This window comes from Eumetopias jubatus, unplaced genomic scaffold (assembly GCF_037043125.1).
Source record: "Eumetopias jubatus isolate StellerSeaLion01/CBP00866 unplaced genomic scaffold, mEumJub1_p1.0 scaffold_7, whole genome shotgun sequence".
Lineage (NCBI taxonomy): Eukaryota > Metazoa > Chordata > Mammalia > Carnivora > Otariidae > Eumetopias > Eumetopias jubatus.
The window spans coordinates 109,781,457-109,806,818 of record NW_028274813.1 but is presented as its reverse complement, the minus strand read 5'-3'; the positions used below and the strand labels follow the sequence as shown (position 1 = coordinate 109,806,818).

The window sequence follows — 25,362 nt, the reverse complement described above, 5'->3', positions numbered from 1 at the left end:
AGGTGCAAGCAGTCTTTCGTCTTGTCCAGCATCGGGCTTTCGGACCTTTCCACGTTCTAAAGTTTGAAGAGCATTAAGGCAATCTTTGCCCTTGGCTTTCAAATGAGAGGCTTGAAGAGGATGGATGGGAGGAATTCCTACCCCTATTTTTAAGAAATAAATTTATTATAAGGTAGCAATTATTACAAATGTTTAAGCACCTTGTCGCTTCTTTTGTTCTTTATTCTGTTTCTGAAAACGTGAGCTTTGCATATTTTTCCCCTTTGAAGCCAAAATGTCAAACTTGAGAACTCCTGACTGTGTGGGTGGGGTGGGGGATCCCAGGAGCGGTTGAGAAAGCTCCCCCCTTCTTCCTTGGTGTCTCCTCAGAATTCCTGTTCAGGGAGAGGGGAGGGTGGTCCAAACAGGGAATTTGATGCCCTCCAAGTTCACAGTTATTCACATCTCTTATTTTGTATCATAGCCAGATGTTAATCTGTTTTCACCACTGGGCTGTGAGGGCCCTGAGTGGAGGGGAAAACAAAGGATCATATTCTGGTTTTAGGGAAAAAAGCAAACAAGACTCAGGCAGCTAGGGAACTGAGGCAGGGGTGGGGCTGGGGGTAGGAGTCCAGAGCTGGGACCTGGCAGGACATCACAGCAATCAACCGGGGGGAAAGGAAGAAAGCTTGAATAAAAACTAGGACCAGAGAGGTGAAAAGGAGGGACAGACTCCTGGGCTTTTCAGGATGTGGGGTATGTGTTAATCTCTGCAATGAAGCAGGGGAGTCAAGGACTTGCTCTCAAATTCTAGGGTAGACACCCAGGGAAGTGGATGGCGGGGCCTTGATCAGAACTTGGGAACACGGGAGAAAATGTATCATGGATGGAGAAAACCAGGATGGCTTAGTTCTGGAAGGACTGAGTCTCAGGTGCTAAGGGGGTCTGGACTGCAGACATAAACTGGGCAGGTAACAGCCTCTTGGTGGTACTTTGTGGTCCTCTCAGCCTGCCCAAGGGCTAGGCCTCTGCCTCTCTAACCTTCCACCTGGCTCAGTGGGGACCCCGAAGGACCTGGACCACTTGACTTCATCATTTATTTCTTTTTGCCTTCCACCTGGTGCCTACAGTGAGGCTCCCTGAAGCTCCAAGAAACTCATTCCATAGTCCCTTGTGAAGCACCAAAGGTCACCTAGCACCATGGTACAGCAAGTGGAGCCAGAAGACATGGTTTTCGAGAGTTGGCTCAACCAATAATTACCATGTGACATTGGCAGATCACTGTTCCTCTCTGGGCACCATGTTCTCCACACTTTAATAGGAGAGTGGAGTAAGTGGTAATGTAGCTTGTGTTGGACTAACTCTCTTGTATACAACAGCTTTCATGTAGGAACAATATAAAAAACAAAACAAAACAATTATTTGCCAGCATTGGAGAGCTGCCAAAACCAGGCAGAAACTGCGGTAGGCTTGACCCTTGAAAGAAGGTAACCTCACTGGGTGATTCATGTTTGGACAACTTTTCTCCTGAGTGCACCGTACCCCTGTTTGCATGGCATGGGCTAGCTAGAATCCAAGTAGAAAATCATAGTGTTTCTGACCTTAGGTGTCAGAGGTTGGAGCTCCTCTGCCAGAGAAGCTGGAACCAAGGAGAGAAATCCTGAAAAGGAGAGAACCTCTGAGGGGAGAACCCCAAGTTGCACGTAAACTACCCTCAAATCTTTGACTGATCCTTGAACTGTGCATGCGTGAACATAACATCTAGAAGCCCAGTTGAAGCATCAACTAGAAAGCTATAAAAGCTGGCAGAGATTTCAGTTGTGGCCCAGCTGCAGCTGCAGACATAGACCCTGGACTTTGAGTCCCACCAAGTGAGCAGAATAAAAATGTCCCAGACCTAAGGGAGTCACCCTAAAACTAAGGTAAACCAAATATTACATGCCCCAAGAAAGGGCAAAGTCAAGTCTCTACAAGTTCATAGTGATTATCCAATAACTTAACTGCCTGCCAGAACAAGAATCAATATTCTTCAGAAGAAGATAACAGAATCCAGAGTCTCTGCAACATGTCATCTGCAATGTCTGGTATAAATTAAAGGGATAATAGGAATATGTTATGAACAACATTATACTATCAGATTTTACAATCTAGATGAAATGGACAAATTATTTGAAAAACACAACTTACCAAAATGACACAAAAAGAGACAGAAAATTGAATAGCTTTGTATCTATTAAAGAGATTGACTTTATTATAAACATCTTCCAACAGAAAAGCTCCAATCACATTATGAGATCAATCGTGTCACTCACTAATTTCATCAAACCTTTTAGGAAAAAATAATTCAGTCTTACACAAAGGATGTCTGCACCTTCCATTTCCATTCAGCTTTGTATTGGAGATCTCAACACAACAAGGTTGAACAAAAAATAAATAAAATGCATTAAAATGCATTTAAGATTAAACATAAGAAGTAAAGCTGTCTTTATAGACAACATGATACTTTTAGGTAGAAGATCCTAAGGCATCTACAAAGCAACTCTTAGAAATAATGAGTGAATTTACCAAGTTTGTAGAATACAAGGTCTACATACAAAAATCTCTTGTGGTTCTCTATATTAGCAGCAAAATAATTGGAAAAAGGAATTTTAAAGTCCTTTTACTTTAATATCCCCAAACACAAATACTTAGAAATATATTTAACAAAATATGAACAATATTTGTCATAAAATAACAGAACATTGCTGAAAGACATTTAAAAAGATCTTATAAATGATGAGATATTCCATGTTCATGGAACTCAATATTGTTAATATGTCACTTTTCCCCAAATTTATCTATACATCAAAACAACCCCAGTCAGAATCTCAACAGTGGTTTCTGTAGAAAATGACAAGAAACATGTCATTAAGAATGTATATGGGGGACGCCTGGGGGCTCAGTTGGTTAAGTGTCTGCCTTAGGCTCAGGTCATGATCCCAGGGTCCCGGGATCAAGTCCACCATCAGGTTCCTTGCTCCGCGGGGAGCCTACTTCTCCCTCTGCCTGCCACTCCCCGTGCTTGTGCTCTCTCTCTCTCTCTCTCTGACAAACAAACAAACAAATAAATAAACAAAATCTTTTTAAAAAAGAATTTATATGGAAAAGCAAAGATATAGAATAGTCCAAACATTATTGAAAAAGAAAGACACATTTGCAGAACTTACACTACCTGATTCAAGATTTACTATAAAGCTACATAATCAAGACAGAGTGGTATGGCATAAAGAAAGACAGAAAAACGGAACAGACTAGGCTGGAGCCAAGGAGAGAAATCCTGAAAAGGAGAGAACCTCTGAGGGGAGAGTCCCCAAGTAGACCCACATATATTTCAACCATGGTGCCAAAGCAATGGGGCAAAGAAAGTCTTTGCAACAAATATTAAACACCTCGTTTACTATATGGTAAAAAATGAACTTAGACCCTTACGTCTCACCACACACAAACACTAACTTGAGGTATATTATAGTCATAAAGGTAAAAGTTAAAACTATACAGTTTTTAGAAAAAAAATCTAGGAGAAAGTATTTGTGACTTTGAAATATACAAATGGCCAATAAGCACAGGAAACTGTGCTCAACATCATCAGTCACCAGACATATACAAATTAAGACCACAATGAGCTACTATTTATTACTCACATACCAGAATGGCTAAAATTAAAAAGACCCACAACCTGAAATTTTGGTGAGGATAAGGAACAACTGGAACCCTCATACAGTGCTGGTGAGAGTATAAAATGGTAAAACCACTCCAATTATAAATTTCTGATAAATTTAAATATTTTCCTTCTCATGATCTGGCAATTCCACTCCTAGGTATTTATCCAAGAAGAATGAAAACATATGTCCACACAATGACTTGTACATGGGGCGCCTGGGCGGCTCCATTGGTGAAGTGTCTGCCTTCAGCTCAGGTCATGATCTCAGGGTCCTGGAATTGAGTCCTGCGTTGGGCTCCCTGCTCAGTGGGGAGCCTGCTTCTCCCTCTACCTGCCACTCCCCTTGCTTGTGCTCACTCTTTTTCTCTCTCTCTCTCTCTCAAATAAATAAATAAAATCTTAAAAAAAAAATAGGAATGACTTATACATGAATGCTCATTGTAGCTTTATCCACACTAGCCAAAAGCTGGAAACAGAAAAGTCCAGTGCAGAGGCACTGGATAAAAACATGGTGCTGTGTTCATGTGCTGGAACTAGACTCAGTCGAAATCGGAATCCACTACCGATGCACAACAAGAGAGAGGAACTTCACAGACATATTGAGTGACAGAAACAATACACAAAATGATAAATGTAGTATGATTCCTTTTGTATGACATTCTAGAATAGGTGACATCCAGGTTGGTGATAGAAACCAGAAGAGTGATACCTCTGGGGTGGGTATAACTAGAAGGGAGACAACAGAACTTTCTGGGGCAATGGATATGTTCTATATCTTGGATGACATGGTAATACATTTATCAAAAGTTATTGAATTGCACATTAAAGATAGGTACATTCATTGTATATAAATTTCTCAATAGAAATACAAAACAAAATAAAACAACTAAGGGAATTTAAAAAAATCATTAGGACCCTGACATTCTAGGAGCCTCAAGTGCACTGCCCGAGGGCTTGATCACACTGGGTCCCATGGTCAAGGTCAGTGCTTTTTTCTCTCTCCATGAGCCAGAGCTGAGGAACGAAAGGCTCAGCTGACTGGGGGCCCTGGGAGCTCGTGGGCCCGGCCTCTCCGCAGCTGCCCCAACGAGTCACTTCAGCTTAAGAAGCATCTATAAATTAATCCTGAAGTCTGTGTGAGCCCATCAGTGTTCCCCACTGGTCTTTTGTGTGTGTGTGTGTGTGTGTGTGTGTGTGTGTGTGTGTGTGTGTGTTATTTTAAGCTTCTTCCTTCTCCCTCCGCTGCTATGGCCTTGAGAAAAAAATCATGATTCCCTGGGGATGATGTGTGACCCCCCCCCGAATCAGAGGGTAAGTTGTCTGGCCAACTTGGGTAAACTGCAGAAGAAAACTTCCTGGAGGGTTGTGCCACCAGTTGGATCTACAAGGACTAATGCTTTCTTACAGCCCTTGTGTCCAAGAGGGGTGAGGAGGCCAGATGCCCTGGAAAGATACACAAATGGAGTCCCCAAGCGAGTGCCGACGCCGACCCAAATTCATTCCACCCTTGTGGGAAGTTCACTCTGCTCCCTAGTCCCAGCAGCCCCTTTGGGCCCTCCATTGCTTGGAAACCAGACGAGCAAGGTGCCCACGGGACAAGGGAGGAGGGACCCCAACGAAGAGGAGACGGAGAAGATGGACCAAGACCGAGAAAAGGGAGAGGAGTGTTTAAATAAAAAGAAGTGGAGGGGAGGGGACGGGCAATCAGGGCATTCAGTAGATTAGCACCAATTTCATCCTGTCGTAGAGGGTCCGGCTGGCCGGGAAATGGGAGCCCCATTTTATCAATGGGAAAACTGACTCCGGAGAGCTGAGGGCACTTGCTCAAGTTCACCCAGCTAGAAAGAGGGCAGAGCAGATTGGTCAGATTTGGGCACCTACAGCCCTCCGGTAGCTGCAGCTGCAGTTTCCTGTCCTGGGCACACTCTTACCCCTCTGTCCTCACACCAGCACCCCCTCGGCACAGCCTCAAAGCCAGTGGGAAGGGCTGGCTGCCCTTGGCAAGGCATTACTACGTGCAAGGTGAGGGAACTTAGCTCCCAGCCGCAGGCCTTTTTAGGAAATGTAGCTCTGCATGAAACACTTGGCTTTGATGGGAAGGAAAGAACTGGGTCTACTAATTAAAGGTCATTTAGAATTTTTTTTAGCTTTAAAAACAGAGTAGATATGTTTAATTCGGGCTGACCACAGTCACTGGGCATTTCCGTGAAGCTCGGGGATCTGTGTGCTGAGCCTCCTTGACTCTGAGAGATCAGTGGATTTTTTTTTTTCCCTCCCTCTCTGGTTTTGTTTTGATTTTGTTGTTGTTGTTTTAAAAATACACACCCTCTGGAGTTGAGTACTTTGACGTCTTTGATGCAAGGCAAGCCAACCATGGATTTCTAAAGTTAGACAGAAAGGAGTTGGCACTGGCAGGAACTAAACCACGAGCCTCAGAAGCCTCGGCCGCCGGCCCCGGTTCACCGCCTGTGCGGTCGGCACCGTGTTATTATGTTCTCCCGAGAAAACTAGAGACCCAGAGACCTCTGGTTACACCGCCGCTGGCTCGCTGCCCCCGCACTGGGCGGCCGGCGGGGGCTGGGTGCCAAGCAGGAGTTGTGATCATTTCTGCTCAGCCAGGGGGACGCGAGGGCTCACGGTGCAGGAAATCCCAGGAGAAGGCCAGGGCGACCCCAGTGTGTACCCCACTCGTGTTCTTAAAAGAAGAGACGCCGCGTCTTCAGAAGCCACGCTGTCAAGACGCCTAGGGTTTTAGTCCGCCCAGCTGCCCTTCCCCGATGGTAGAAGCCTTCCTTCCTAGAGCGAGCTCTTTCCACGAGGCTTGGCTGGGGCTGATCCTGCCTTTTCCCTGACCTCACGACCCTGGCCTGACCAATCAGAACACCCCATCTTACCGAACGGTGATGATTAGCTCCATCACAGGCATAGGGCCCCAGTCAGGCCAATCAGAAGCCTTCCTTCCATCGGCTCTGGGTTTGCGAAACTGCGAGGGGCTTCCAATAGCCCATCTTTTCCTGTGAGGTGGAGAAAGCGAGTCTGAGAGATAAAGAGGGAGAGTGTGCCTGTGTGTTAAGCCCCAATACCACCATTGGAATTTCTGGATGCAGCCGTGCCTGAAGGGAGATTACTTCTATGAGCCAAGAGATCCTACCCCCTTTTTTTTCTTGCTATAACTACTTTGGATTTTATTCCTGTCACCTGCAACTGAAAAAGAACCAAGTACTATGTGTTTTACTCGTCTTTGCCTCCCTAGCAGGGGCAGGCTTGGTAAATGAGTGTCTGAACCCCAGACTGGCAGGGAGTGGAGTTCGGGGTAGCCGAGGGAAGTACGTTGCCAAGCACCTGCCAGGCCTCATTTGCCAGGCACTTTACAGAGATTATTTCAGTGGACTGTTTCCTCACCACCTTGCTGTACTAGGACTGCTATGTCCACTTGAAAGGTAAAGTGAGGAAGGAAGGGCCCTAGGGAAAAACCAGACCTTCGGAAACAGGACAGAGTGTGAGCCTTCTAGCTGGGTGCTTCTCTGACACATCAGAAATTGGACCATCTGCACGTCTCCTCTGAAGGGACGGAATGGACAAATAAGATCCTCCCAGGGAACCCCTGCTTCTGGGACCCTGGCCCTCCAGGGGAGCCCATACCAGAATTGTGGGGTTCCTTTACTCCAGGTCCTTGGATGTTGGGAGGATGCGTATTGCCAGCTCCCAAACACTGCACAACTGGAAGTAGATTTCTCAGACCCCCAGAGTTCCCGGACTATCAGCCCCTCTCATGACTTCATGCCTTTCTCCACACTTGACCCAATCCACACTAGAGCCACCATGTTAACCCAAATTTCAGTTGCTCGGTTGATCTAGGCTAGGGCCCAAGTGAATTTTTTGGGGAGTGGAGGTGTGGATTCCTGAGTCCAGAGGTTTCATGGTATCATGAAGGCTACACAGAAAGGTGACAGAACATGACAGTGGAGACCCTGAACATGGACATGAGCTCTGTATTTGCATTTTCACCAGGACAGAAATGACCTAGAGTGACAGAATAGGAAGGGACCTCAAAATCATCTAGTTCAGGAAGAGCAAGTATCTGTTGTGCACGCTGACATGCCTTGACCCTTGCTCCTGACCTTGAGAGAGCCAGGGCTAATAGGTCATAGCCTTCTCTCCTACCAAGCCCAGATGCCCCTTCAGTTCTTTCCCACACAGCATCACAGGTGACCCCACCAATCAATGGAAGATGTCTCACAAATAAAACTTACTTGCCCGCACACCGAGGTCAAGACCCTCCTTTTTGCCGTGGTGAAAATGAGCTTGTGACATGAAGGGACTTGTCCAAGGTCACACAGCCCAGCTGGAAGTTGAAACGAGATCTTTTGATTGGGTAAAGCCCGTTCCGTTATTCTTTGTTCTCATTGCTGACTCAGTACCATTAATAGATGGTAAGATGCCAACCCAATTTAAGCTATACATATACTTAACCGGAAAATAAATCAACCAAATTGATGGGGCTTGGTGTTGTGGAAAGAATATGCAGCATGAATTTCACTTCCGGTCTGGCCATAAACTAGCTGTGTGACCTTGGGCAAGTCAATTCAACTCTCTGGGCCTCAGTTTCTTCAATTGTAAATTGTGGGGCCAGGGTGATCTTTAAACCCCCTAATATACTTTCAAATACTAATAATCTTTTAGTTCACGTGCCCAGCACTGTACCAGGAAGTTTTTAGGCTATGAAGAAATGAAAGAGAAGAAACAACCACACAATACAAGAAGCAGTTCAATGTTACGCAAAGTTTTTTAATTCGTATACTTAAGGGCCAAGAGGTGAGGCCCTCCAGGAGCTCAGGGAAGGGGGCTTCCTCCTCCAGAGGAGAATTCAGCCTGCCCTGGAAGGACGGACAGATAGATGGGGGGGGGGGTGTGGAGGGGGGAATGACACTACAGGCAATAAGAGGAGAATAAGGGAAAGCAGGAAAGAGGTGAGGCCCTCCAGGAGCTCAGGGAAGGGGGCTTCCTCCTCCAGAGGAGAATTCAGCCTGCCCTGGAAGGACGGACAGATAGATGGGGGGGGGGTGTGGAGGGGGGAATGACACTACAGGCAATAAGAGGAGAATAAGGGAAAGCAGGGAGGAGAGAAAAGCAGGGCACGCTGAGGAAGAAACCAGCCTGACTGGAGTGGAGGACGGAGGGCATCCAAGGAAAGCACTAGCGAATCAGGGATGAGAGGAGAACCCATGGGGGCTGAGGCCAGTGTTGCGGAAAAAGTTGGGGTGGGGTCCTGGTCCCACAGAGTTGTATGGGGTCATTTCTTGGCTCATTGAGCAAGACCCTTTTGTGCAAGCGTCAGAAATTCAACTCAACCTCACTTAACCGAGAAAGTGAAATGTATCAGCTCACATAACCAAAAAACCCAGCTGTACATAGCTGGATCCAGGGGCTCAGAAAATCTCATGGGAATTTGCCCTTCTGCATTTTTACTTCCTTCTGTGTGGGCCTAATTCCCAGGCCGCCTCTTCCCAACGGGGGGCAAACGGTGCCCAGCAACTCCCGATTTCCACGTTGCCACTTACCAAGACCTGTGGAAAGAGAGCGCCAGGTTCTGCCTGTTTCTGCGCCAGGGCGGGGGCCGATGCTCATTGGCCTGGGTTTGATGACGTTTCCCATGGCTGAGCCAATCATCAGCCAGGGGCTGGATGAAATCATCTGATTGGCCAGGCCTGGGTCAAGGGCCCATTTGTAGGGCGCTGGAGTGGGTTCTGCCCCAAAGGGGCCTTGGAATCCGGGAATGAGACAGAAGGTCCCAGTGCTCTTACCAACAGAAGAGATGCGTGGATCCTGGACAGGCAAACCCAACAGACGTCCAGTGCCAAAGAGTATTTCCTACGTATTTGTGGACAGATAGGGGACGTCTTGAAGACAGAGACCTAGCAGTGGTTCCCCACTCCGTGCGGGGAGTTCTCGTGTCCACATCAGAACCTGGCGAGTTTCTGAGAGGCAGAGGTGGGGTGGATGGCGATGGCGAGCTTCTGGGCAGGTCCCATGTTTCTTAAATTAATACTCCTTGGATAGACTCAGCAGCGGGGCAGGAATTTGTTAAATTACATAAACATTATTGTGACCCGTAAAATTCAATGAATCTCGGCCTGTTTACCCGCGGCTGGCTTTAATGTTTGCACAGTGTAATTTAATGTGTCAATTTGCTCTCAAATAAAAAACATCTGGTCCTCTGACATGGCAAAGAAACTGAAGAGCTGATGTTCGCAACCAGCTAAAAGCCCCAATCAGAGATGATGTTTAGGGAGGAGGAAAGGCCAGGGACTCAGCAAAGGAAGCCAGCATTGTTCGGACCCCTTCCTGGCCTGGTGACAAGCCTCTGTTTGTGAGTCTGTAAGATCAGTAAATTTCATCATAATTAGAATTAAGAAAAGCCGAGAAGAGCTCATACCATCTTTAACTGGTACGCATTGTGCAATTAAATTTCCTGTGGCTGTCCCTGCCAATATTGACATTCATACTATTGGATTTTTAGCAATCTTATTATTTTGTAATTGAGAAGAGCAGAAAGAAAATTACACTTTCCTCTGCAGAAGATTTCAGCTAATGTACCCCTTCCTATAGCAGTCAGCCTGGCCAAGCCCTCTCCCTCCGGATTCCCCAGGAGTTGGTGGAGCTTGGGAGAGGGGGAGGTGAGGTTCTCCGAGTGTGTGCTTTTCCAGTGAGATCATGCATCTTGGTTTGGTCTCCATTAAATAACGATAGGGCTCGTTCCTGCAGACAGAGGCAGGACTTGGCAGGCAGGTTCTAAGTTGGAGGCGCTGACCTACATAGAACAGGACAGGGGAAGCTGAGTTCTCCTGTGAGACAGGTGGGGGCTTAAAAGCCTTTTGGGGGCCTCGTGGGGCCACTGGGGGGCTGTTCACCAATCCTGACTGCTGGGCCCCCAGATGGAACTGGGCGGGCAGGGGTGGCCCCGAGGGGCCGCTGTGCTGGGATGCACCACTCATTTCATTTTGCAGCGCCCCCTTCCTCTCCTTGCACCCAAGCCTGGGCCAGGCTGAAGGGAGCAGGAGAGGGATGGTTTCCACTCCCCTGTTTCTCACCCCAATAAATGCTCGAGACATCCTGATGAAAAAGAGGCCAGTCCAAAGCCCGGGCAGCCACCCCACTGGAAGGAGACGAGCCTGCTTTCCTGGCCAAGCAATGACGGGGTCAGAGCAAGTTCAGGCTTTGCTTTAATTGAGTAGAAGATAGTTCTTCCTTAAGGGAGCCCTGAAATAATGCTTCAGCAGAGCAGAATGACTTCCCATATTGTCAGAAGGGATTAGCCAGGCTGGTTTGTAAATAAAGAGTGATCCTTCTTCCCCCTCTAGGACAAACAGATCATATTTTCTTCAGGTCACCAGGGACTGGGCTTGCTCTAATCAAATCCTTGACATTTCACTAGGACTCCATGAGTTCTATGTTTTCTGTGATTGAGCCCTTGGTAATTACCCATTTTCCTAAACGATTGCTATTTTCCAATCCAGAACGTTTGAGGGAAGTGGGAAAAAGAGATGTCTGTCCAACAGCGTGGGGAGGAGAGGGGAGAAGGGCATGGGGATGCAGAGTGGAGGAGGGTCTCTTGAGGTTGAAACAATATCATCTTAATAAGCACCCCCGGGGGGTGGTGTTCTCAGGACCACCAGACAGTTTTTCTAATTTCTTCATCCTTCCATTCATTTGGGCAACAACAATTTTTTGAGGCCCTTGCCAGGTGCCAGAGACTGTACTAGTCGGTAAGTATAGAGTTGGATACAACAAGCTCCCGCCAACTCCAAAGAGCCCCCCATCTTGTGGAAGAGACCAGTACATGGGCCAATAATTACAACAAAAATATCCTGAGAAGTAAATATGTAAGTGTCATGGAACCCCAAAATAAACAACAAAAAACAAACACTGAAAGCCAACGAAAATCAAAGCTTTGTCTGGGTAGGACAAGGAAGGCTTCACAGAGCAGGTGACCCAGGGTCTTGCAGGGTGAGTAGGAGTTGGCCATCATAATAAAGTAAGAACAGAAACATCTATTCCGAAATGCCAGGTGCTATTCTAAAGGCTCTGCCTCTCTTAACTCATTGAATCCCCACAACAAGCTTATGAGACAGATATTTTTAGCCCTATTTGCAGATGGAAGCTAAAGCACCATGAGAAGGGTAGAAGATTCTAGGCCAAGGGAAAGGGCATGGTTGTGAGGAAGGAGGGCATGTTTGTGGACAGTGGGGAGGGGCTCCTTTGAGAAGTATGGAAAAGTGACCAGCTCAGATCTGTGTTTTTAGGAGGATGACAACATGGTAGAGGAGCCCGAGTGTGAGGGAAAGAGACAATAATCAAAAGGATGCTGGGATCCTCACCGGAACTAAGACTCCTTCCCAAAGTTCAAGCACCAAGTGATCTTATCATCGCCCCCCCCCCCCACCCTGTCCCAGATCCCGGGAAATAGCTGAAACTCAGTGGCACCCAGCTAGAAGCATCAAATCCAGACTTACCCCATAACCCTCCCTGCCCTCCTCCATCTTCCCATCTCCATAAAACAGGTGATGGACCAAACCCCAGGGGTGTTGTCTCACTGCCCTGAGTGGGGTAATCCCTCCCACTCCTACCAGGAAGCCCTCTGCACTGGGACAAAAGGCCCCAAGGCTGAACCTACACCAGGAGGGGCAGGGTGGGAGCCTGTCTGCTGATCTAACAAACTGCCACAGCCACAGAGAAGTGCTCTTGACTTTCCGGTTGGCTTCCGCATTCTTGAATGATCTCCATTTGCATCCCTTCCTATTGAACAATTCTCCCCCTACCGGGAAAAAAAAAAAAAATCCTGCAGCTTGTGTCCACTCCAAACACAGATGACAAGAAGTCTTGGAAACACAGCCTAAAGAAACACTAAGCAAACTGTTCCCCAAACAAGCCTTTCGTCCTGACCTTTGTAAGCCAAGAGCTCCACTTTATAACTTGGGAATGCACAAATATTTACAGTTGTAGGGAAGAGAGCCAGCGTCTGCTGGAGGGTCCCAGGGGTGGAGACAGCTGAGGGCTCATCTAGCCCAGCATCCCATGCACTGTGGGGATGCTCTTTGCAGAATCCCCTGGCAGATGGTCACCCAATCTCTCATCACCCTCTGAGAAAGCTTCTTCCATTGATCTGCTCATTGCCAAGTTCTGACAGCCAGCCAGAATTGCCTCCCAGTAACTTTGCCTCTGGTCCTGGACAGGCCTTGAGGCTTGAGTATCTTACTTCCCATGATAGCCTTTTGAAGGCTGGGAGTGAGCCTCCCTGTCTGCCTTCCACTGTCCCTTCTTCCTTGGTTCCTTCCTTCATTGCTTGGGGGACCTCCCTTGTGGGCCCCTCACCACTGTGGTCGGCTGAGTTTCTTACTATGATCGGAGCCCTGCGCCACTCATTTCTCATCCCTGAAACTCAGCGTAGCTCACCAGGCAGTGAAATCAAGGTAAAAGGAAAGGAATGCCGTTTTCTTGAACTCCTGCCACACTGGGTACTGTTCTTGTTCTTTGTAAACACTCCATGCCCAGAACAACAACAACAAGGAGAGGAAGTAGATACTCCTCTCCTTGTTTCGTATATGTGGGAACTTGGTTTTCTGACACGGACTGAAAATGAGGAAATAAGCAAAGCAAGTCTTCCAAGAGTCTGAAGCAGAGGGGAGAGAACTGGCCAGAGTCTATGGATTCTTATTTTGCGTTCATTTCTACCAAGATGCATTTGGTTTCGGGGAAACTTGATTTTAAATCTTTACGCAGCCACTCTCTAGCTGTGGGACTTCGGGCAAGGTAGCTAACTTCTCTAAGCCCATGGTGACCAAACTGTCCCTGTTTGTCCAAGACTGGCCAGATTTGAAATGCCAGTTTCCATGTCCTGGGAGACCCTTTAGTCCCAGGCACAGTGGTGGGGTTGGTCACCCTATCAAGCCAACTTCCTCGTTGTAAGATGAGGAGAGTCATAACCTCCGTTGCGGCGTTGTCGCAAAGTTTAGCTGACATGATCCGTGCGAAAGGCCCAGTTGTGTGCCTGGCACACACCGGACACTCAGCTTATGTCTCGATTAATGTGAAAGCCTGGTGAATCGTGGCAGATGAGAAAGACGTAGAGGCCCGTGGTGTGGCCATGCGCAGTGGCACAGGAAAACAAGTTTTTAAAAAAAAAAAAAAAAACACAAACAGGGACATTGGTATAGGGTCTCCTGCTCTCTGCAGTGTAAATATCCCGCTGTGGTTCAGTTAAGCGTGGTCATTGTTAACCTCAAATGGGACTCCGGGGGACAAAGAAAAAGCTAAATCTTGAGCATTATACTGTCTGATAGGCAAAGTAGGCTGGACCCCCTTGTGGGATAAGTGCCACACAAAATTTGACACGGGCTCTGGTTCCTTAAGGGTAAACCTTCAGCCACCCTGCCGGGTTGTCAGCCACCCAGCACGGTGGAGGGGTGGAGGAAGAGAGTCCTGAAGAGAGGCTCCCAGGAGGGGTGAGTCTGCAGTTCACGCACTGGGTGACTGTGGACAAATCGTGCTCACACTTCCGGTCCTGTCTCCTCATCTGTAAAATGGGGAAGAGAAAGTAGACAAGGTGTTGTCTAACAGAGAGGCGGTGGGGTGGAGCGGTCAAGGGCATGGATCCACCACCCACTGGCTGTGCGAACTTGGGCGAGCCAGTCCACCCCTCCGTGTCCTGAGTCCTCAGTAAAGTATTTGTTCTTGTCACTGTCCGCTCTCTGACACAGCCATTCAGCAGCCCCCACTCTCCCACCCCTGCGCCCCCATCACTAAGGGTTAATGCAGCAGAAGCATTAGGATGTTGTGGCATGTTCCCTTGCCCTCCCCACTCTACTGGCTCATGTTGAACTTGAGGCAGACTAAAACCTCCTGATCTTTTTTATGTGAGTTGCAGTCAGGCCAGGTCTCCCTCATCCTGTTCTTGTGCAATTGATTTTTGGAAACGGCATTCAAGACATTAGATTTATTGATGTTAAATTTCATCTGGTTGCTTTTGACCCAGCATTCTCGACTGTCGAGCTCATCTTGAACCTTAATTCTCTCATCCCCTCCAGCGTTGAGTCATCTGCAGATTTGATGCACATGCTTCCCATCTCTTCATATGAACTGTTGGCTTAAAAAGGCGATTTGTATAGATAAAAATAGAGACAGAGACACAGGCTGCCATATAGAGCAAGAGGGGACTTCGGGTTTGAGGCTGAGCAATGGGGATGCTATCTTGGGGGAAGCAGGGCTCGTGGCCCTCCATCAGCAATGAAGCCTTTGCTCTGTGTACCCACTTGCACACACTCCTTTCCTGCCCCTGGATCCCGGAGTGTTCTCGGTGATGACAAGGGGAGTTCACCCCTCAGCCATCCTAACTGTGGCCCCTCCTAAACTACCAAATCCACAGAGATGGTCTGAGTCCCCGTCTGTCTGCACCTGACGCAGCCCCAAAGCCAAGTCCTGTCTCATTGCTTCTCAAGCTGAGACCCACTCCCACCTTGGGGCCGTGCCAAATACCTGCTGTTAATCCAAGAAATCAATTCTCACTCGAAGGTCATGGACCACGATGTCTTTCCGTGTTTCCCGCTCAGATGTTTCCGTTTTAACAGGCACCCCCACTGTCAGCACAGCAAGGGCAGAGTGGGGGTCGATCTGTTATTGGCCACCTGTGGTGGTGCGGGGCTCTGCACTCAGTCCAGGGACCCCAAGGGCATCCTGGATCACAACATGGGGCACACAGCACAGCTCATATGTGTGACTGAAAGTCGCCATGGAAAGGCTTAGGGCACTCTATTCAAGGTCACAGAGAAAAGTGAAAGCAAAATTCTAGAAGTACTTCCTATCGTGAGTGGTTTAAATAAAACCCCAACAATTTCTGTTTCTCCAGATAATTTGGCAGCTTTCTGGTGTTGTGCTAACTGGGTGGCCACTGGTTGTAAGGCTTTCCGAAACCCCATGCCCACTCCACACCCAGACACGGCCGTGGGCACACGGCTGAGCGCCCCAGGCTCAGGACAACCTGCTGGCTCAATGAACTCAAGCTAACACCTCTTCGATATCCTTGGTACCAGAACCTTTCTATTTTTATCCACAGGGTTCCCTTGTAGGGAAGAGTTTGCCGCTGCCCCTGCTGATGATAAAGAGAAGTTTCCCCTTATTGGGTGCCTACTAGGTGCCAGACATTGTGCCAGAGCCTCTGAACGAACCATAGGTCATCTTTTCAACAGAGCTAGGAAGCCAGGTTTTATTATTCCCATTTCACAGAGGCATAAACTGAGGCCCACAGAGATCCAGTGAATTGCCTGGGGCCACAAGAAATAGCGGAATTAGACTTTGAACCCTGGTCTCTTGATTCTAAGCTCCACTGTAACCATGGCTTTGTTTTGGCAGCTTTCAGAGAAGTCACACGGTTATTCTCTTTTGACCCAAGAAGTTCTGTGAGAAAGAGAGGAAGCCAAGACAGGACAGCATCCTGCCCATCACTCACTTGAGTGCTGTGACCAGGATCGAGGCCACGGGGGATCTCGCAGAGCTTGGGACCCAGCTGTCTGGCTGGTAATAGGGTGAATTCAGTGGGATCCCTACCACTTGGAGGCAGCCCAGTGATACCCAGGAGAGAAAAGCTTTCTTTGCCTTTGGGAGAGCAGGGGTAGGCGGTGGTCCTTGGTGGGGGAAAAGCTTCAGTGAATGCATGATGCTTAAGCATATATGGGTTCCAGTGTGTTCCAGCCCTTACTGCCTGTATAAACTTGGGTCTACTATTTATTTTACCTTCCTGGGCCACCATTTCCCCATTTGTACATGGGGGTAATAATAGTGCTTGGGTGAAATTGGGGAGGTGAGTCATTTCTGTAATTCATTAGCACAGTCCAGGAACGTCTTATGTACCTAATACATGCTCGCTATTTTTTGTACCTCCATCACTATAATGACCTACATCTCCATGAGTTGCTCATCTCCCATGGAGGCATCCTTCTCTCCGTTGTACAGACTGGGAAATTGGGTGCCAAAATGACCCGGCCAAGGCGATCTGGAAGGTCTTGGGTAGAGCCAGGCCTAGACTCCCCGACCGCACAGCATCTCCCTGTCCTCATCATGCTCAGCTTTGTCTTACCCTGGAGTCTAGATTCACCACCTTTACTGTGTGTCCCAGTTGCTGGGGGCTCTTGTTAACCTGCAGGTTCTGATCCGGAGGACTGGCTGGGCCTGAGACTCTGCATTTCTAGCCATCCCCCAGGTGACCGCACTTTGCATAGGAGGGGCTCTTCCCTCCAGTGGGTAGGGGTCCTGGAGCAGCCTCAGGGAAACAAACAGCCAATCCTGGGGTGCCTTGAAGAGGCTTCAAAGGGTTACCCCCCAGGATGGGCCTGCAGCCCCACTGTGTCTCCAAAGCAGCGCCCTGACCCAGGGACGATGCTGGGGAGGTAGGGTCTGTGAGCCGCCTCCCAGCAGGGTCTCTGCGCCAGGACTGCCCTCCTGCTCATGCTCTCCTTTTGCTTCCTTCTGGCTGCTTCTGTCAGAGCCTGACAGTTACAGCAAAACAGTCTTGCTCTCCCGCACCAAGCCTCCGCTCCACGGCTGGGCTCGAGCCCCAGCAGCCTGCAGAGAGGGAGCTGACATTTGTCTTAATTGGAGTTACCCGTGTAAATCCTGCCCATCCCCTCCCCACGCCCTCGGCCTTTGATGAGCGAGGGGGCTCTGAACACAGAGAGGCTCCTAATCTCCCGGGGGATACATGGTGTTATTAATGCAGGGGCTGGAAGGAAATGTTCCGTCTCGTCGGCGGGGAAAGTGAACTGGAGGTGAGAGGGGGGGAAAAGACAGTAAAGGAGAATACAGGCCACAGGGGTGAGAAGGGGAGTGACCCCCCCCCCGGGCAACTGCATCACCCCTCCAGGGCCAACAGCGGCAGACCCTCCTGTTCCCCCAGTCTTCCAAAACCAGCTTCTAACCCAGACGGTTTCAAACTCAGCTGCACAAGTCACCTGAGAACTATAAAAATTGCTCATGTCTGGCTCCCACCCCAAGAGGTCTTTATTTAATTGGCCTGGGTGTGGCCTGTAGACATTGGGTCTTTAAAGCCCCCAAGCGATTCTAAGGTGCAGCCTGAAGGAGGACTGCTGGTCTCATCTCAGCTTCTCTGGGAAACCTCCCCTGATTAGTGCAGACCCATTTATGGGCCCAATGGAAACAGCTCGTCGTCTGAGTAATTGACACAGTTTACAATCTGGCCAGCCCTGCTAGATCTGCACAACTCCATGGGAGCAGTGTGCAGATATCCCCCATGCCGGTGCCATTTGGTTGGAGAATGCACAAAAAGATCTGAGAGGTGCCTTCTCATTTCTTTAAGGTTAACGCACAAATGAGCAAGGATGTGCACCTGCTGAACAGCCCCTGCATCAATCAGTCATTTAGCCAACATTTATGGAGCACCTATCATGGGTACAGAGCTATGGGAGATTTGAAAGCATATGGGAGGCACACTTTGCTCTTATGTAGTGCCTGATAAGGATAGATTAGACAAGACCATAAATAACAATAGTAAAAATGAAACCTGGAGGTGATAGGCTGTGGGTTAGGGAAATAAACAGGCAATGAAAATGTATCCAACACTTAGGATGTGTCACACAATGTCCCAGCTGACTTACCTTTGCTATGTCGTCGAGGTCAATGATAGCCCTAAAAAGGAGAACGTATTATTCCCATTTTACAGATGAAGAAGCTGAGACTCAGAGAAGTCATTGGCTTGCCCATGGTCACACAGCTAGTGCATGTTGATGCCTAACTCCAAAAGGGAAGTGAGAACATGCTTCTATTAGATGAGGTATGATTCTGGCTAGGGGCATCTGAGAGAATCTTTAGGAGGACCCAGGAACTCACTACACAAACACACCGCCGCTAAGGTGCCTTGCATAGGAGGACCATGTGAGAGGAGGTAGCCTCAGTGGACAGCCAGGTGCCAGATGAAGCTGGAGGGGAGCAGCAGATTATGCAGCAGGATATCTGGAAGTCCAGGGCAGGGCTGGTGGGAAGTGGAGAAAGGAGGATTTCTCTGGGGGATGCAAGTTCAGAGCACTGAGGGGGTAAAAGTGTGGGGAGGGACAGATAGCTGAGTGGGAGGCTTCTGTTCTGGGTACCAACTGATTAAAGAGGCAGGGGAAGCACAATAGTCTTGCCACTCTGAGAAGGTGGGCCCTGGCCCAGTCTATGTGTCTGAGTTGATGGCAGATTTCAGTCTTTGCCGACACAGGGCTTGGCTGAGGGTAGATGCACAAACCACTCAAATGACACCCTGGGCGGGCTGGATGAGGTGAGCAAGGAGCCAATGACTCTGTTTTTCTGACACTAATGTCCACCTGTCACTAGTTGACTATAATATTCATAGTTTTTGAACATCTGCCACCAGCAGGCATGGGCCCCAGTGATTCCTGTCCTGGAAGAGATAATAATTTCTGGGAAGATGGGGTAATGGAACGAATCTTCAAAGATCAGGATGGTGGTGGGGCAGTGGTGATGGTGGTGGGGGTGACAGTGATGGTGGTGGGATCACTGATGGTGATGGTGGTGATGATGTAGTGGTGATGGTGACAATGGTGGTGGAGTTGATGGTCATGATGAAGGTGGTCATGATAACGATGGTGATGGTGGTGATAGTGATGATGGTGGAGCTGATGGTCATGACAAAGGTGGTGGTGATAATGATGGTGATGGTGGTGATGGTGATGGTGGTGATGGTGATGATGGTGGAGCTGATGGTAATGAAGGTGGTGGGTGGTGATGGTGATGGAGTTGATGGTCATGACAAGGGTGGTAGTGATAATGATGGTGATGGTGGTGATGGTGGTGGTGATGGTGGTGGGTATGTTTGAATGACTGATGCCCAGGTGGCTGCTATCTCTAGCCTTTCTCCTGACGCACACTTGCAACTCCCTCATTGTCATCCCCTCTTGTGTTATGAAGACCTGTGACACTCCAAATATCCACATGGAAACCTGTTCTTCCTCCTTTACCCCTGTAGCTTGGAGAACAGCCCCACTGGCCAGCCAGCCACCAGAGCTGGATGCCCAAGTCAGCTGAGACTACTAAACATTTCTCATCCCCTATATTTCTCAGTTGATTACCAAGTCCTGATGATTTGGCCTCTTAAATATCTCTTGAAGCCCACAGTCCCCTGTCCATCTCCCCAGCTCCTGCCTGCCTTGAGGTCACATCACTCTCCTGCTGGACTATGGCAACAGCATCTTGATAGACCTCTGAGCTCAACTGGCCTTTCTTTAAGCTACCCTTCATCTCACTGCCAGAAACGACCTTCCCTCAAGCAGATTCAACCATGCCACTGGCCAGGGTCAACCCCATCTCTGGATCACGGAGAAAGAGCACAGCGTAGATGGCAGGCACAAGCCAGCCCCAATCCAGCCACATAGCTCCCAGCCCCACGAACTTGCAGCTCTCTGCTCTTGCTTCCTTTCCTTTGCTCATCCTAGTCCTTCTGTCTTAGACAACTTCTTCTTCTCCTCTGACTGCTGCAATTCTTCTTAGTCCCTAATGAAGCTCTCCTCTGACCTCCAAGTCAGTGAGCAGTGTTGGTCTCCCTCTGCTGTGCATTCACCTACTACCAGCAGCCTTTCTTATCCCACTATGCTGCAATCCGCCCCACCCCCTTTTTTCTTCTTCTGCATCCTCTGCTGTGCCATGAGTTGTTCCAGGAAAAGAACCTGCTTTCTCATCTCTGAATCCCGAGGACCTAGCCCAGGTACCTACTAGGTGCTTCCTGAATTAGAGACCAGGAATGTTAATCTCAGCTATCTGTGTGGTACCCAAAACAGGGCAGAGAGCTGTGTCTCCCATCATCTCATTTGATTCTCATTATCTTCATGCAGGGTTGCAGGTGGCATTTGAATTGCTTAACTGATGGGAACACAGATTTAGCAAAAATGGTGAGATGACTTGCTTGAGGCTGCCCAGGAAGGTAATGAGCAAGTCAGTCTAGGTTTCAGGTGTCTTGACTCCTGTGTGGGAAATATGTTGATTTCACACCAAGAAGCTCATTTCCTTTCTCTCTGAGAAACTTTTGAGACTGAGAAGTGACTCATGTATACAAGACCCGCCCACTCTGAACACTAGATACTTGTGTATAGGGAGAAATGGCCTTGGATTCCTAGGTAAAGATAGAGACTGAACACAAGCAAGCATCTTAAAGACACACACCCATAAAAATGAGGAAAACAAGAGAGAAGAGTCACAAAATTTTGGAAGCTGGAAAGCAGGTAGAGAAGTGATAACCACCTTAGCAGGAGAAATAGCAAGTACTCCTAAGCTGGTATTAGGAAAAGCTAAGAACCAAATCAACTTACACAGTAAAACCCTCAAAAGCCTCAGGAACTGGCAGCATCAGGTACTCCTGGAAGCAAGTGAAGAGAGGGGGTCAAAATAGAAATTACTGAGTGAAGGCAATTTACCCAAAGGCAGTTAGAACTCCAGATCCTTCCCTCTGATCCTCACAGCTAGGCAACCATCTATTTCTTCCCATGACCAAAGCCTGGCGATAAGAGGGAATGTCTGCACCAGGATGAGGTGTGTGAGGCACAGCTGAGGATGGAGGTCTGCGCTGAAAACAGGGAACAGGAGAACATTTGTATGCTCTATGTTGAGGGAATGGCCAACTTCTCTCAGTTGCTCCCAGTAAGCTGCATCTGGATTTACACTGCCCACACAAGACACTGGAAGTCTCTTCTTTGAGGGAAAAGAGTAGCCCAAGAAGAAAGATCCACAGAGTTTAAAATTTTACTCCAGTACATTTTGATCAGAAAAGGACTGATAAATGGAGATATCAACCAAAATGGAGGGGAGGTGGACTAAGAAAGAGGAAAACATGGAACAGATATAGATGCAAAGGGAACCCCCAAATGATGATTATGGGAGAGCCCAGGATGACAGTCATGACCCAGGCAGAGATGGTAGCCAGTCTCAACTGGAGAAGATAAGAAAACCCCATGAAACACTGCTCATGGAAAATGAAACAAATACAAAAATGGATGTGTATGGATATGTCTAACTCTTCAGAAAACGAATGGCCATTTTGAATGTTGAATGAATACATTAATAGGAAACTGCAAGCAACAGGAAAAACAATAGCAACTATCAAGTCCAAAAAAACCCCACAAAAGGTGTCAGGAAAGAGAAAGGAATCTTAGTTTGGTACACGAATCAGTTCTAAGGTGTAGTAGTTATTTCATCATAATAATGATAGCACTGACTATTGATCTAAGTAAATTAACTATATGACTAAACTGGGAGACAGAGACGAGGAGATGTGCACATGTGTATCAGGTGTATGCGTATGAGGAGAAGAGCTACAACCCACTGTTCCATAATGAAATCAACCAATAATGCCTAAAATAGAAATATCAAGAAATAGTAATGCAAGCATGTAATACAGAGTTACGAAGGTAAGTATTAGACGAAATCATTTAAAAAGTTGCAAGGGCTCGTCTATGAAAGAGGGGTGTTGGTGAATGCTGTTTTCTTTAATAAACTTTGTAGAACTAGTTAACTTTTTAAACTGCACGGTTGTAAACTTTAACTTTAAAAAAAACTAACACAAATAATTGACAAAACAACTAAAAAGCACGGGCATCAGAATCAGACGCTGTCAACACTCTTAACTGGGTGACCACAGACAAGTTGAGTAATCTTTCTGAGTCTGTATCCTCAACTGTAAAATGGGGATAAAAACACAGTGCACATGATGGCAGTGAAGATAAAATGTGGTAAGTATCTCAAGTGCTAAGCACTAGTGTGTTCTCAATTAGTGTTTGTTGAGTGTCAATCAAGACAGACAGTTGCCTGTATTTTTGTTCGTTTGCCTAACAAATGTTCCTTCTCCACTCTATACCTGTCAGAGGCTGTTTTCATCTATTTATTTGTTGTTGTTGTTTCTCTCAGTGTTGTCATTAGGAGTCCCTCTGCTCCTGGCCCCCACCTTCTCAGATTAAGGCAGGAAGAGCAAATTCACAGACTCACAGTGAGGTGGCGGGTAGTTCAGTCTCTCCAAACCACATTAACGCGTCAAGTTCACTTCTTGTTTTAGCCTTTCCTCCTGTACCTCCCCAACCCCCCCTCCCCTGTAGCTACTTTTACTTGCAGCCTCCCAGTTCCCTCTCCTTTGGCTCTCTCCTTTCCCCTTGCTTAATCAAGCAGAACCTCTCCTTCCTTCCTTCTCTGCCCTTGCAGATCATTACACTCTCGCTCTCGACTCTCAAGCCTAGAGCCTGCAAGCACACCCCGGGAGGGGGGGGGGGGCTCCTGGTAAAGCGGCTGGGCCTGTGGCTCTGTCCCTGGCTCAGCTAGAACATCATCAAATCCCATCTCCTTCCCTGATCCTTCTCCCCAACTCCAGCCACACATTGACAGCGGCTCCCTGGCATCTCTGCCTCAGTTTCCCCTGGTGCATAAGGGGACACTGAACTTATCACTCACCTCTCCAGCATTGTTTTCCCATCCTGTTCTTGACTGTTGGAAGATGGTGGTGCTGTTCTTTGGAAGATGGCATCTGGGGAGGGGGAGCTGGTCTGGGGAGGGTTCGGGGGGGACTTGACTTCACTCACGTTGAGTTTGAGGTGTAGATAGATATTCAATAGACAGTTGGATCCAGTGGTCTGGGGTTCAGGAGAGAGGCCTGAGGGTGGGAAAATAGAGACCTGAGGACACACCCCTCCAGCTGAAGAAGCTACCAGAAGGCATGGATGGGGCTCAGGGACGGACCAGGAAGAGGAGCAAGCATGTTGAGTGAGAAGGACAAAGAGCTGAGGGATGAACCCTGGGGATACCTCTCCTTAGAAGTGGGTTCAGAACCTACCGAGGAGTTCAGAAGAGGCTCCCACAAGGACCCCGGGAAAAGTCCTGCATGGGCACCACCTCTGAAAGCCTCTGAAGAATGTCTCCAGAAGGAGGAAGTGGTCAACCTTCTCGAATGCTGCAGGGAAATCGGGTGAGAGAGAGTGAATCATGTTGGTGTCACAGAGGCCACGATTATCTTGACCAGGGAAGTCCCTGGGGTGGGGGCAGGGAGCCAGACCACACTGAGTGAAGGGGCGGGAGGAGAGGAAGTGAAGGCAGTGATAAGAAACAACTCTCCTAGGAAAGGGGGCTCAGAGAGAAAGGCCTGGTGATCGCCTGGTGGCCCAGGGGGGTGTAAGCACTGCTGGAAAGGAACCAAAAGCATGTCTGAATCCGTGTTGATCGTCCTGGTCCCAGGGAGATGCAACGGTACGGTCCCAGGTCCAGGGAGATGGGCCTGAGGTAGATGGGAGGAGGTTCGCCCCTTCCCTCAGGCAGGACGAACCAAGGAGGGATGGGCCCCAGGGAGAGACCCTCAGGAAGGGGCAGGACTTTGGCGGAGTTCCCTCCTGCAAGCCAATCTTCAAACTTCCTTTGTTTTTCCAAAAGAATTTTCCATGGCTAGTGTTTATGAAGCGTCTAATTCTATCTCCCTGGCACTGTTCTGGATGTGTTATGTGTATTATTTCTAATCCTGCTGGGGTCTGGGAGGTAGGCACTTACGAAACTCCTTTTGCCTGTAAGAAAATTGGGCCTGAGGTAAGTTAGTATCTAGTGCACGGTTACATGACCAGGGAGTACCTTGCGAGATGCCAACCCAACTCCAAGGAATTCCCCAAAGCATCCCACAGTGCCCTCTGGCCTCCTAGCTCGGCCGCCATGAGCTCTGAATTACTCAACCACATCTGCATGAGCTCTCTTGCTTCTGCTCGGAATGCCCGGGGTCCATTGTCTGCCACTCAGGAGGAGACTCGTCCTTCCGACTTTCCCACATTCCTTGGCCGGTGTTCCACGCCCCTGTGTTACCGCACACCACATCCATGCCTTTTTACACCATTGGCTGTGCTGTGGCTGAAGTGATCCGTTGTTGTTTTTTTTTTTTCTCTACTCCACACCAACACTGGCCTGTGAGTACCCCATGAGAGATGTCCCTACCTTATCTGTCTTATCTGCAGCTCCCAGACAAGCGCCCAGCAGATGGTAGGGCCTAGAAAACAGTTTGTCAGATGAGTTCATGATAACTTGCTTTTAAAAATCAACAAGGACAATTTGGGCATGAGAACAGATAACGAGGGAGAAATATTTGCAAACCACATATCTGACAAAAGACTTATATCTAGAATGTATAAAGAATTCTCAAAACTCAACAGCAAGAAAGAAAACAATCCCACTGGAAAGTGGGCAAAAGACATGAAGAGACATTTCACTAAAGACAGACGGATGGCAAGTAAGCACCTGCAGCAACAGTCAATATCATTAGCCATTAAGGAAATGCAAATTAAAGCCGCAATGAGATATCGCTGCCTCCTCACCAGAATGCTAATACAAAATTTAATAGCGACAATACAAATGTTGGCGAGGACACAGGGAGACGGATCCCTCACCCGGTGCCAACGGGAATGTGGAGTGGCGCCTCCGCTCTAGAGAAATCTGGCGACCTCTTGAAAGTCTAAACGTACACCCAGCATATCACCTGGCACTTGCACTCCTGGGCGCTTAGCTCTGAGAAATGAAAACACAAAGCCTGGGCATGACTGCTCGGGACAGCTTTATGTGCAATAGCCGCAAACCAGAAGCGGCCAACGTGTCTTCAACGGGCAAATGGTTAA

The 25,362-nt window shown here is 48.2% G+C and overlaps 1 protein-coding gene across 16 annotated transcripts; it reads right to left on the bottom strand.

The window, feature by feature from the left end:
• Positions 1-2,208: 2,208 nt before the first annotated feature.
• LOC114206517 (uncharacterized) lies at positions 2,209-25,334 on the bottom strand. 16 transcript variants are annotated; one of them, XR_003608653.2, is made up of 7 exons: positions 25,138-25,244; positions 23,553-24,740; positions 23,174-23,372; positions 21,049-21,095; positions 18,343-18,373; positions 7,933-14,252; positions 2,209-6,693 (listed from the first exon to the last, which is right to left on the bottom strand). XR_003608653.2 is itself a non-coding variant. In XM_028100366.2 (5 exons), exons 2-5 carry the CDS (start codon positions 23,701-23,703, stop codon positions 5,070-5,072), a joined length of 918 nt encoding a protein of 305 aa, XP_027956167.2. In that variant the 5' UTR covers positions 23,704-24,740; positions 25,138-25,270; the 3' UTR covers positions 2,209-5,069. The 16 variants fall into 16 exon arrangements, 5 of the variants coding, with proteins under 5 accessions (XP_027956167.2, XP_087881005.1, XP_087881008.1 ...); XR_003608655.2 differs by lacking the exon at positions 18,343-18,373 and having other exon boundaries at positions 25,138-25,243; XR_003608650.2 differs by lacking the exons at positions 2,209-6,693; positions 7,933-14,252 and adding an exon at positions 14,658-15,484 and having other exon boundaries at positions 25,138-25,328.
• Positions 25,335-25,362: the final 28 nt, after the last annotated feature.

Bases quoted from the DNA above. Each gene is read 5' to 3' on its own strand.
- LOC114206517 (XM_028100366.2), bottom strand. From the start codon at position 23,703: ATGATTCACTCTCTCTCACCCGATTTCCCTGCAGCATTCGAGAAGGTT. The intron at 23,373-23,552 runs GTAGGTTCTGAA...TCCCACCCTCAG, and splicing joins AGCCTCTTCTGAACTCCTCG to GCCTCTCTCCTGAACCCCAG. The intron at 6,694-23,173 runs GTGAGTGATAAG...TCCACCTCACAG, and splicing joins GGGAAAACAATGCTGGAGAG to GAAAAGATGGGCTATTGGAA.